This window comes from Scomber japonicus, chromosome 13 (genome assembly GCF_027409825.1).
Source record: "Scomber japonicus isolate fScoJap1 chromosome 13, fScoJap1.pri, whole genome shotgun sequence".
Taxonomy (NCBI): domain Eukaryota; kingdom Metazoa; phylum Chordata; class Actinopteri; order Scombriformes; family Scombridae; genus Scomber; species Scomber japonicus.
Window position 1 is genome coordinate 9,463,072 of NC_070590.1, and position 13,547 is coordinate 9,476,618.

Sequence of the window (13,547 nt, forward strand, 5' to 3'; positions counted from 1 at the left end):
TGAGACGTGTCACAAACAGCGTGTCTGTGGTAAGTAACGCGTCCTAAATGTCAGCTTGGAAAGGTCAGTAGACCTCTGAACTAGTGAGAGTGTTGGTATTGGATGTTGAATACTTACATGTTAGAGCATGATTTAAAGGGTGACACTTCAAGATATCAGCACCAAATATTGGCAGCTTTGATACAAAAACCAATATTGGCTGTGTGATAGTAAAAATTTAACACCCATCCTTTTGCTTTTTGGTCCTATGAGCCCCTCGTTCACCACCATGTGATCTTGAACTCATAGATGGGCCTCTTGCAGTAGTAATGGTTGATAAGGTGCTTGTCACAGACACCGATGCACTGCTGCTCGGCAGTGATGCCGCGCTCGGCCAGGTCACTGACGATGCAGTGTAGCAGGTCATAAACGTCTGCCACTGCCTCCCAAGGTCCAAAAGAAACGTCCACCTCGCAGTGATGCTCAAAGAGCTTGGCCTCACTGTCCGAGCGCTCGAAGCGCAGAGAGTTAAAAAGAGGACGCTCATATGGCGTGATAGGCATCTCCTCCTTGTAGACACAGATCTTTAGCTTGGCAAAGCGTGCCTTTTTCTGCATCGCCCTCAGTTTGGCAATCTCCACAATACGCTCCAGATTGTCTGAAATGAAAATAGGATGATTTATTAATGCCATTTAATAAAAAAGACTTAAAGTATTTGACTTGTTTATTTTGTTGTAAGTACATCAAACCTTAATTTAATTGTGAAATCTGTGCAAAAAAAGCTGCCAAATCTTATTGTTTTTCTTCCAACTTGAGATTAAACAGCATAAATGTGTAAAACAAAGTCTTTACGATGCTCTTTACTTACATAAACTGCACACAGTCCATCTCTTAAAAACCTTTTATCTTTTGTATTTAATTTTGAATCAAAATTTAAATTTATATCACAAATATAAATATGAGGGCCGCTGATTTAGTTCATGTGGAAAGCAAACTTCGGAGGTTGATTCACATACTGCTACAAAATATTATCAATAAATCTTTAATCTCGTCATCCTGTATTACCACACTGTGTTTCTGTAATTCTGTTATCTGGTCTATTCTGTTCACACAAGGAAGGATCCCTCCTTTGTTGCTCTTCCTGAGGGTCCTTACATTGTTTTCCCTCTAAAAGGTTATTTTCAGGGAGTTTTTCCTTATTTGAGTCAACGGTCTAAGAATAGATGACGCTGCACAGATTGTAAAGCGCTCTGAGGCATATTTGTGATGCTGAAGCTATTAAATACTAAATAAAACCGACAACTCTTGACCAAACTAAACATAAGTCTGTTTCCTAAAGATGAAGCTGCAGACTTAAATTAGATTAGGCTAATGAGGCTTTAATTATTTGGTTCAGAGGGCTTTGTGAAATCTAAAAAGGTCATGCACTGGTACAAAAATCTCAAATATGATGAGATGATGATTATATGTACTTTTTACAGATTTAAATTTACAACATGGTCTTGTGGCAGCACTATATTCAGTAATAATGCCTGTAAATTATTGCCTTCAATAGTCTTAAAATGTATGTTTGTACTGAGCTGATCTCAATAGTGCAGGTTGAGTGAAGTTGAGAAGCTTTAATGCCCCTCTCAGATTCAGAGTTTTGATTATTTCCCACATGGACATACATATTAAAGCTCATGTCAGCATGTGAGGGAGACAGACTGCAGTTACCTCTGTAGTAGGGCAGCAAATCGAGGAAAGCTTGTCGGACTTTCTCTCCTGTGAGCGGCTGCGTGTCCTCCAGGCTGTCCAGCAGGGGGCCGATGGAGTAATACTGAGCCTCTCTGTGCACTGCTCTCACTCGGTCCCTATGAGGAAGTTCACCTTCTCGCAGGAAGTTCAGGATGTCCCTTTGAAATGGAAACAAAATAACTAGAACATGTCCACACAAGGAGTCTGACTTTAAAGAAGACACTGCTCTGATGTGTGACAGCCAGCAGTATGTAAAGGTTGAATGACACAAAACAGCTGATGGCAGAATAATTTAAATCTGTAATGTACACTTATTATTTTATAGCTCTAAAACACAAGGATAATTAGGTGTATTTTAACTATTTTCAACACTTGAAACATTTTGTTTCACAGTTTTACACAGTTAAATAGGTGCATGATAAGCTTAATGGAGATAGGCAGTGTCAGTACTGTAGTCACTGCAGCTATGTTTGCTGGCAGGTGTTCATTAATTTCTAGTATTCAGACTCTATCATCTCTGGTATGATGGGGAAATGAAACAGGTGAGCCAGTAATGTTATCAACACAGAATAAAAAAGGAATTCAGAACTTCATTCTGATGTGTCACTAATGGTTTTCACACACATACATATGATTATGACTAACTGAGCTGCTTTGTCTTTAAACTGTCATACTTTTTTCCTGAAAACTGCAACATCCCGTGCTGATAAACATGTCAGTGTTTATTTATAGAGCACACAATTAGAAACAAATGTTGACCAAAGTGCTTTAAAGAGAATGAGAATTACAACCTAATAAAAACACAAATATAATAAAAGTGTAGAAGTGACAATTTAGATAAAATCTTAAAGATATGAAGGCACTGCACAGAGAACAAATGAATAACAGGAAATAAATAAATGAACAGTCATATCTTCATGATGGGTCATATTGCAGGTTTTAAATAAACCAGAGGAAGAGGAACATCTAGCAGCCAGTGTCAAATTGTTCCCCAGTTTAGGCCCGACAGTGGAAAATGTCTGATCACTCCTGTATTTAAACTGGGAAAGAGGAATAAAGTATGTAAGCCTGAACAATTAATACAAGATGATCAGTCTTTACTGGTGACACTAATGAGACGTTTCTGTGTGAAATACTGCCTGAAGTGTGAGACAGAAGGTTTGTAACTCTGTTATTTGATCTCATTATGAAAGTTAGACAGTTTAAACATGAAGTGCAGCGACTTTACACATCAAAGAGTACTTTACTGCATGTGTGAAGAAAGTTGTTTGAAACCTTTTGCGGCTCCAGAGGGAACTTTTTAAAGTCTGTTTTAAAAGACGTCACTGAGTTAGCGTGAAGACTGAAGATGAGTTTAAAACTCTGAGGGTGTGAAGTGTGAAAGAAGTGAAGCGATCAGACGTTTGTTGCTGCTCCTCAGCTCTGCTTCAGGCGAGCGGCTCGAGGCTACAAAACACCCCCTGAGTCTCTGAACCAAAATGTCGGTGGTTGAGTTGCATTGTGGGTAATGTAGGCTAGAGCTGTAATGATATAAATATATGTACTGTATATAATTAATATATCAATTTTAATGTTGTGTTAATGTTCATATTAGTGTTATTGTGACTGTCAACATATTTGGTACTTGTTGCTTTGACAACATTGTTCTTGAAACGTTCGTGCAAATAAAGCCCTTTGAACTATATTACATGTATTAGTCAATTAATCAATTAATTGAACACCAGAATATTAATCACCAAGTATTCTAAAAATGTATTACTCATTTTGGCTTTAAAATGATTTGTTATAACTTTAAAAAATGAACATTTATTGCAGAAATGTAATTTAAATTTCCACTCACTGTTCATTTTTTAAAGTTACAACAAAATCATTTTAAAGCCGTACTGTGGAGGAAACAGTACTGAAGTATTTTGTGTCTATGTTTATTCTCCACACTGTGCACTTTATCAAAAGCTTCTGACAACAGGGCAAAAAATCCTTAAATGTATAAATATACAATAAAGTTGATTTTGATTCTCTGCAGCAGAAACTAGACAGCTGGTGAACACGGAGGATGAAACTAATGCAGAAAAACACTCCAGGACAGAAACTCTGCTGACAGCAGCAGCTTTGGAGAAGATTTATTTTCCAGTGAGACAATAGAACTAAAAACAGAGCTGGCGTTCACATTAAAGTCCCAAATGAAAAGGCTGAATGTGTGTCCACCTGCAGCCGGCCAGCAGCCTCCAGAGGCCTTTATTACTTCACATTAGGGCTGAAAGATTAATAGAAAATTTAATGAAATTGCAACAAGGTCTGGTGCAATGTTCAAGTCGCAGGAGGCTCAAAATGTGTTTTAAAACATCATTTTAAATTAAATATCATGCTGCAGCGACATCCTGACCTACACATTATATTCTATAGACAAACATACAGATACACACAAAAATAATTGCACCAAGATATTTATTTACTAAGATGTTTCATAATCATTCTGCCAAACTTTATATAGTTACATACATTGTCTTTGCTCTCTGATTTTTTCAGTTCCTCATGTTTAAATGTTTTATTCACACAGACACACTTCTTACATTAGTCATACACGTTGACTCTGCTTGTATAACATTCATATTTAAAGATATTTGCTTTTGCTTTTTTAGCAGCATGACTCCAGAGACACTAATGTTGGTTGGTCAGTTCACTTTGGTCCAGACTGAAATATTTCAACTACTAAAGCTTTCTGTAGCCTCTCAGTATGAGCAGTAAATTGTAACATGAAGAATGAATGTTTAGTAATTTATGTAGTTAATTTCAGTACTTATACTTTTACTTATACTTTTAATGATGCTAATGTTGTTTTTTTCTTTGCTTAAATATTATATTAATGCACCTTTATTTTATTAAACATCATATAAGTATTTTCTTTTTTGTAGGGCAAAAATATTCTCACCCTTATAGGCATCCTGCTATCCACACTACAATGCTACAATGATTAGTTGAATATCAGTAAATTCATTTCCAGCCGTGGTCTTTCCTACAATAAAATAGTCCTGACATGCCTTGATTATCTGACTCATATCCATATGTGCTGACACTAACCAGTTAACGTCTGTTTTCATAGTTCACACACAGAGTATCCTAATGACTTTGTGATCTGCTGACTTTTCCTCTAGCGCCACCATCAGGTTGAAATTTGTGGTTTTGAATTAAATGTCTCTATGACTATTGGATGGATTTCCATAAAAGTTTGACATTCATATTATTGGATCAATTTTAATCACCTTATTGATCAGTTGACTTTTCATGTAGTGACAATTTGTTAAATATTTCCTATCAGCCTCAGCTACACTTTTGTTTGGATTAGCAAATGTTACTAACATTTGCTGAAGTGGGATGGAGAACAAGATAAACAGTATACTTTCTAAACATCAGCATGTTAACATTGCCATTGTTAACTGTAAACTCTTAATCTTATTAGATATTAGAAGATATACTTTATTGTCTCTGAGGGGAAATTTGTCTCAGGCTCAATTACATTTTTAAAGAGGTAATTTAACTTTTATTGTGGAAAACCACATCAGAAACAAAGTCAAAGCAGAGCATTCTTACATGTCTCGAGGGATCTTTGAAGGTCTCAGTAAACTTCTGTTAAACTGTAATGAGGTTCATGATATCAGCAGCTGAGATCGGTAACGGAAAAACCCACACAGGCCATTATTTAGCTGCACCTTTTCCGCTGGCTTTATTCACTACTCTAAAATGCAGAACAACACCGCCATTTAACTGGGAGCAAGCATGTAATTATCATCAGGACTTGAGGACCAGATCTACAGGTAGATACATCTACTGATTTCCTCTCATCACAGACATAATTGTTATGTGTGTATGTCAACAGTTAAGTAACAAGTAAGAAGAAATTGCGGCACGGAAATGTCAATGAAGGAATTACGAGAAGGATGTAATAAAGATGTCAGCAAATACGTCAAAAAGTGTTTTATAAAAGCAACCACTTCAGATTGCAGAGTGAATATATTACGGATAATATTCTGAATATGGAGAGTGACTACGATTTCCCTCCTCTTTCTTTCTCTCTGTTGTCTTTTTCTATCACAATCAGGCGTGGCAAAATATTAAAAAATAGCCTAATAATAACCATATTGAGCCATGTTACCTATATTAGGATCATTATTCAAGATTCAAGATTCAATTTTATTGTCATTCTGTCACAGTCTGCTCTTCTCCTGCTGCTGCTGGTAAATTTCCATTCACCACACCCCTGCTCTACTCCTGCTAATCAGCCACACCCACCTCATCAGTTAACTCTGTTCACCTGGGCTTCATCAATAATCACCTGGACTCTCAGCTGCACCCCATCTGTAATCAAGCCTGTGTATATACTCTTGTTGTCCACTCACTCTTTGCCAGATCGTCGTTGACAATTGCTTCATACTAGACCTTGCAGCACGTATTTACGGACTGTTTTCCTAGTTTTGACCCTGCTTGCCTTGGACCTCCTATCCTCGTGTCTCCCCCGGTGAAAGCACCAGCCTTCTGTCCCTGACCTTGAATATTGCCTGTTCCTGTCTGCCTGTGGCTGTGTGGCGTCCTCCGGCTTCGACCCTGTTAGGAGAGCCCGGAGACTCTTGCCTGGTCATACCTAAACTCCGTGAGTGCTCCTGGCATAATCTTACCTGCTGCCTTCTGTGTCATCAGTGACCCTGAGCCCTGCCTGTTGCCCCACGCATTCTGCCTATACTTGTTCAGTTACCTTGTGGACTGTATAATAAAGGTCATTTAAAACTTCTAACTGGTCCCGTTACACATTCACTATAGCATCCAAGATGCAAAGAACGAAATTACGAGCAAAGCTCTGTCAAAAACACATAAGATAAATTGAAATAGATAACAAATTTCTGGACAGGTGTGGAGAATGTAAAATGAGCACATCAATAAATAAAGAATAATATTGCTTATATTGACAGCTGCCATCTGTAAGATGAGAGAATGAAGTGGTGTGTCATTTTGTTTAGCAGTCTGGTAACAGCAGAGTAGAAGCTGTTACTGAATGTAACAGTGCTGCTATGCAGGCTGCTGTACCTCCTGCCTGAAGGCACCTTCTTTTGTATCTACAATGAAACAACTGGATCTTCATGATAATCCACATTTTGCTGAAGCTTGCTGATCTAAAGATAGATCACATACACACACACACAATGCCACTCACCCAAAATACGCTCCGTCACGATCGATGAAGAAGCGTCCCTCTGCGTCGCGGGGGATGTAGTGACGCCCACTGAACATGGCGGCCAACATGGTGTCCTCGTACCGCCGCAGCGTAGACAGGCGTGTGGTGAAGTACGTGCCGCCCACGTTGAGAGAGATGACCTCTGGAAACTTTTAAATGAGAACGGAAATAATGACACCATAAAACCAAACTGATGATAAACAAGTTAATCATTCTAACATTTACCAAGTTAAATGTCAAGTTTTAACATACAATGAATAAATATATTTAACACGTTTAAGAAATATTGCTCAGAGCTTTTCTGTTTATTCAGTACGATTAATAAGTGAGAATCTCTATCACAAGTATCATTTCATTAATCGTTACTAAAGGTAAGGTGACAGTTAATTCTTTTTTTGTACGGGTGATTTGACCGGGCTTTATAACTAGTACAGGAATAAAAATATATATTTAGACTGACTTGAATCCATCAGGAAATCTGTTTGATGAGTACAAGTCAATTGGATTATTTTATTTCAGCATAAATTATATACCTTAAAGGAGATATGATGCTTTTTTGAATCTTCTGTTATGATGTCAGACATCTTTGTTAAACATGGTCAACGTTCAAAAACTTGAGAGAAAATGTTGTAAAAATGCTCCCTGAAAGTCAAAAGCCATGACTTCATTTGCATAGACATTTCTTCTTCCTCTTTGATTGTTTGTACATGCCAACAAACAACTGTCCATTACGCAGCCTTTGATGCTAAGCTTGTATTTCAGTTTCCATTTTGAGTAAACACTATTAGCCAAAGTGGCCTAGCTGAACTGTGGAGCTGCAATAAGAGCCAGTATAAGATAAATAAGCTATTTTGTGAACTGTAAATCATTGCAAAGATATTCCAGTAGAGCCCCAGAATATAAATATAGACCTGAGAAATGTGACTGATGTATCCCTTTTAAAGGAAATTAAATATATAAACACTAGGATGCACTGTCATATCAATATGCCAAGAGTTATAGTAGTAGGTAATAATATTTCTAAACTTGCAGGGTTATTATTGAACAGCATCCTGAACAGAGTCCTGATTTATTTGTACATGTAAATGGTGTATTTTAACACAGTAGGTCACCAGAACAACCTGATTTAAAAAATCTAAAACCTCTTTGGATGACTCAAACAGCAGAGGATGGGCCTGTGAGGGGAATCTACGTGTCCCTCTGTGTCTCTGTGCGGCCACGTCTTCACTATCAGACGCAGAAATAAGAGGATTATTCTGCTAGAGCCATGTTTAGATCCATCAGCAGGGGTGGGCAGTCATGGCATATCACATGTGACACCACTGCTGGCCAATGAGGACGGGTCTCAGCTGCTCATGGCTGGCTTAAACCAATCACTGACTCTTATATTAATAGCCATATAGAGCAGACATAGTGTAATAATGTAGTAGTAATAGTTTTAAGGGAAAACTGACTATTACAGTGTCTCATATTTACTGAATGTGTATTTTCACTTTCTCTACTAATTAAGTTATGCACCACCACAACACCAAAGCAAACACAGTGTAATGTTTTGGTAGTAATAAATTGGATTGTATTAGTTTTAAGAAGCTTGACTGTCCTACATTTACAGGAGGTTTTGACTATTTTCTTACTCTTAGATATGCACCTCAACACTAAGGCAGCTATTATAGTGTAATAATGTGGCATTGTATTAGTTTTAAGAGATACTTGTTTCATATTTACAGGATGTTTTGACTTTTTTTTTTACTCTTATGCACCACCACACCAAAGCAAACTCCTGATATGAGTAAACCTACTTGCCAATAAACACTTTTCTTGTGTTTTTAATGAGCAGCACAAACATACTTTCATGTGGATAATTAACCTCTAATGCTTTCTACGTTTGCGGACAAGCTGTTTTGCTTATTAATGACTGTGTTTTGTGCAGCCTGGACAGCAGCGGCCTACCTCCTGCTCCTGAGTGCCCAGCTCGGAGCGGAGCGGCTTGCTCAGGGTGAGGCTCGGAGTCGGGGAGGCTGGCTTACGGTAATCGTCCTCCGCAGAGTCCGAGCTGGACATGGCATCCCCCGGTTTGTCGGTGTCTCCCGCGGCCGAGAACACCACCATCACCCTAGGTAGTGGCAGCGTCCGTCGCTCCTGCATGAACCTCCTCACCCGTGTCGTGGCTGCAGGCAGCGGGCTGAAGGAGCCGCTGGAGCCGCTCGAGCCATTCTGCTGCATGCGCGCGGCGGGCCAGCTCTGGCACGAGTCAGGTGGTGGGTGAAAGCACGAGCCACAGCGCGAGACTGCTAACATCAACAACAAACGACAAGAGATAAAAACAAACGCCGGGGGAACAAGAAGAGAGGGTGTGGCGCGAGGACGAGGAGGAGGAGGAGGAGCAGAGGAGGAGCACACTCCGCCTTTAACCCCGGAGGGACAGAGCGGGAGTAAAGAAAATCCTCCTTCAATCATAAACTATTGAAGAAAGAAGCGCACGCTGAATATTTAATCCAGGTGTACAAACCAGGACCGGGCCCGTGCTGTTTTTGGTTGTACGTGATGTGACGTCATCACGCCAAGCGTCCTCGAGAGGGATGACGGAATAAAATAAAAAGTAAAATAAAATAAAAATAAAAAATAATGACGGAATAAAATCCTCTATGAGAGTTTATGGATGCAACTAACATTATTTTCTAAAACGTTCTGAAATGTGTGTATGTACCCATAGTTTTTAGGTTAAATAAGTAGTTAGTAGCATGTATGTTCTCGTGTAATTTTAAACACAGCAATATAACTTACTGTGGGCATAGCCTACTAGCTAGCATAATTAAATTAAAAAAATTATACATACACTGGAGCAGTTGTCTCACAATAGACTAACAACTATGTCAACCACTCATGAGTTCATCTAAAATTTAAAGAATCAATCCTACAATGATGTTGACAACATGCACACAACAATAATGTATTAGATTAAAAAAAAAAAAAAAAAAAAAAAAAGATTTAAAAAAGACTAAGAAGAATAATATTAAGCTAGATAAAAAAAATAAAAACAAACAGATAGCATCAGTGCATTGTTGGGGTTGTATTGTTCAGGAGCCTGATAGCCTGTGGGTACAAACTATTTGTGAGTCCTGTAGTCCTGGATTTGACACTCCTGTGTCTCCCTGACGGCAGGAGTGTGAAGAGACTGTGGTGTGGGTGTGTATTTTCCTTGATAATGCAATGAGCCCTCCTGATAACCCTGGTGGTGTAAATTTCCTGTAGTGATGGGAAGGCTGTTCCAGAGATGGACTAGGCAGTCTTTATCACCATGGAGAGCAGGATAATTTTAACAGATTAACATTGTGTTAGTCTGGATTAGTTAAAGGTTGAATATGTAGAATATTTATTAAAAGTTATATATATTTTTTAAATAATACAGCCACGGGGCGTTTTGAGGGGTAGGCTACAGAATGAAAGTATTGCTTTTCCATAAAAAAAATATTTAGTCTGAATTAATATTTTTAAAATGTTTTGACGGGTTCGACAATGACGTTCTGACACGTTCTGTGTACACTGTACCAGCCAATTAGCGGCCGGAATTGCGGGTTGCCAGGGTTGTCTGTTGTTCCTGCGCAGCTACTGTAGGCTGGCACTGGGTGAAATGGAGTTGTAAACAAACACGGCCGTGTTGGACTCAATAAAACCAGCGTTTTTTGCTCTCAAGTACAACTTTTCATCACAAAACTTCGAAGGTAAGACAGAATATCTGTTAGTCGCTGTAAATAAGTGGCTGTTTACCTTTGTATTCTTTGGCTGCTGGTTCACTGAGTTTTTAGCGCAATAATAGTGGTACTGTTGAACTCGCCAGGGTCTTAGCTTTCATATGAGATGCTATTTGTTTGTGTACCATGAAGTATCAAAACGGTAGCAATGGAAATGTGGAGAGTGGGTTGACTTTCTGACGCTATTCGGATTTTGATATTTGATCATTAACCTCTTAACGCACGCTGTTCCGTTCACGGGACGGGACGGATGTTAGGAGGTAGCCACACGGACTTCTGAATGTTTTAAACACAAACCCTTAAACATATATACTCATGCCGTACATTGTTGGAAAGCTTAGATTGTTCTGATTCATTCAAGATCACTCACAACTTATATGGTTGCTCACAGCCGTAATAGTATTACCGATTAGCTCGGCTAGCCACTCAGCTAAGTGAGAAAAGCTATAATGCCTACATACCTTCAAAGTCTTCCCTTTATCCACAACGATCATCTTATGACTCAGGACTTTCTGTACAGCTCGCCAAATATCCATTCTTGTGAAATATGAAATCCGTTTTCATAAAACCGGAATATTTTCCTCAATATGTCCATGTATTTAGTCCAACACGTAATGTAATAACACAAATAACAAACCATATACGGTCCGTTTACGTCATTTCCTGACCTGCGCGTCCATCTCAGACTACACGTGACTAGATGTTTACGACCGTGAGCCTCTTCTGCTTCTGACGACACCACACACAAGCCAGTCGGTGTTTAGGATTAGGCAGTACATGCAGAGACATTGCTGCTACTCCCACTGGCGTTACAATGTAATGTACCTCGGTGGTTTCAAGCAGAGACATTATTGTTTCAAGTCAGTTACAGCGAGGGTATGTTCGCTTCCTGTTTTCAAAATAAAAGCACCAACTCTATCGTTATGGTTTTGTTAATAATAAAAGGCAACGGGTGTTTTATTTTGTGAAAATGACCGGAAGTGCGTTACTCGCTACGGCTAACTTGAGTGGCTCCGAATTCGCAGGAACAAAACTTTAAGCAGATGTTATTTGGACAAATTAGCGTCACATTGTGGATCTAAAGGGCTACTTTCTTGCCTAGAAAGGTTAGACATGTGGATAAAGTGGTATATTTACAGAGTTAGAGCTAAAATAAAATCCGGCACCGGACCTGGCAACCCGACTGCTGGAATTACTTTTTGGTTGTTGCGACTACGATCTCGAGACATTAGATGGCGTTGTTCTGCTCATTCTACATATTCTACCTTTAAACTAGGCTTGGTTCTTTCTGCAGTTGGGTAAATAGTCATTTACAACAATGAAACACTTTCTATTATTTTATATGTTCAGCTTTCCCTCTGCGATTGTAAAACAAGTTCAAGGCTACAGCTAACATTATTTTCCAGTTTGTTGTGCTGTATATGATTAGTGTGTAAAACATGAGTTCTTATACATGTATCTATCCAACAATTAATTATAAACTAATTAATGTCAGCTTCTCCTGTGCCATTAAAATGCAGCTCAGACATGAATGGAATCAAAAAAGGAATAATAATTAATATTGTTTACTTAGGTGAAAGTATTTAAAATACTCCATTACAAGTAAAAGTCCTGCATAGAATTAAGTGAAAGCGCACAATTATTTGCTGCAAAATGCAGTAAAAAGTATTGCAGTAAAATCACTCAATCAATCAATCAATCTTTATTTATATAGCGCCAAATTACAACAAAAGTGATCTCAAGGCACTTTTCACATAGAGCATGTCTAGATCGTAGTCTTTAATTTGATTTAAAGAGACCCAACATTTCCCTATGAGCATCACTTGGCGACAGTGGCATGGGAAAACTCTTTAACGGGAAGAAACCTCAGGCAGAACTGTGCAACCGGATAGGGAGAAAGGGTGAAGTGAGAGAGAGGAGAGAGGGGCACAGTGACAAACAATAAATCAACATTGAAACTGTTAACAGCTGCAGTAATGGGCTCCAAACATCCACAGGTTCCAGGACACCATCCAGGGCATCCACAGGCAGGACACCGTCCAGGGCACCTGCAAATATTGGATGGCCCTTCTGATAATATAATATTGGACCACATCACACATTGTACACATATTGAAATGAAACCATGTGAGAAGTTTAGGGGGGGAAAAAAACACAATTTGATGAAGCTGTTAACAACTCATAGACATCTGAAATGTTACCCCGACTAGACACTGCTTTTTGTAAGATGTCATATTTCCCTCTGAAATGTATAAAAGTGGAAATATAAGTACAAGTATCTCAAAAGTGTACATTATTGATTATTACTTTATAGAGTCAAATGTCTTTTTTTTGTTTTAATGGTCCAATACCCAAAAATATTCAGTTTACTATCATATATGACTATAAAAAAGCATTAAATTGTTACATTTGAGAAGCTAAAACCAGGAGATATTTTTGCATATGATCAAAATAGCCAATTAATCTACCAAAATAGTTGCCAATTCATTTTCTGTTGATCAACTTATCGATTAATTAACTAATTATCATAATATAGTAATTATATGAATTTAAATAATTATTAAATGACTTCATGAGGCACACAAATCAAAATAAGAGATGGACGTAAAGAAATACAGTAAATACTCTAAATATATCTAAATATTTTAAAGCTTGAGGTTGAAAAGTGCTATTTAAAATCTTTAGTGAGATGTATCCAGCAACTTAAACCTTAAAAAAAGGTGTCAGTGTGAAGTTGCCCCAATATACTTATTTATTTGTCTGGTAATTATAATAGTTATTATAATAGCCTTGTTTGTTTGTTTGTATTTTTTTGTTATTTACAGGAACTCAAAACACACTGAGAAATTGACTGT

The 13,547-nt window shown here is 38.2% G+C and overlaps 1 protein-coding gene across 2 annotated transcripts; it reads right to left on the reverse strand.

The window, feature by feature from the left end:
* Window positions 1-260: 260 nt before the first annotated feature.
* On the reverse strand, window positions 261-9,163 carry kctd7 (potassium channel tetramerization domain containing 7). Of its 2 annotated transcripts, XM_053331950.1 has the most exons (5): window positions 8,891-9,163; window positions 8,083-8,094; window positions 6,920-7,089; window positions 1,696-1,874; window positions 261-637 (listed from the first exon to the last, which is right to left on the reverse strand). In XM_053331950.1, exons 1-5 carry the CDS (start codon window positions 9,161-9,163, stop codon window positions 261-263), a joined length of 1,011 nt encoding a protein of 336 aa, XP_053187925.1. The 2 variants fall into 2 exon arrangements, with proteins under 2 accessions (XP_053187925.1, XP_053187926.1); XM_053331951.1 differs by lacking the exon at window positions 8,083-8,094 and having other exon boundaries at window positions 8,891-9,124.
* Between the last annotated feature and the right edge of the window lie 4,384 nt (window positions 9,164-13,547).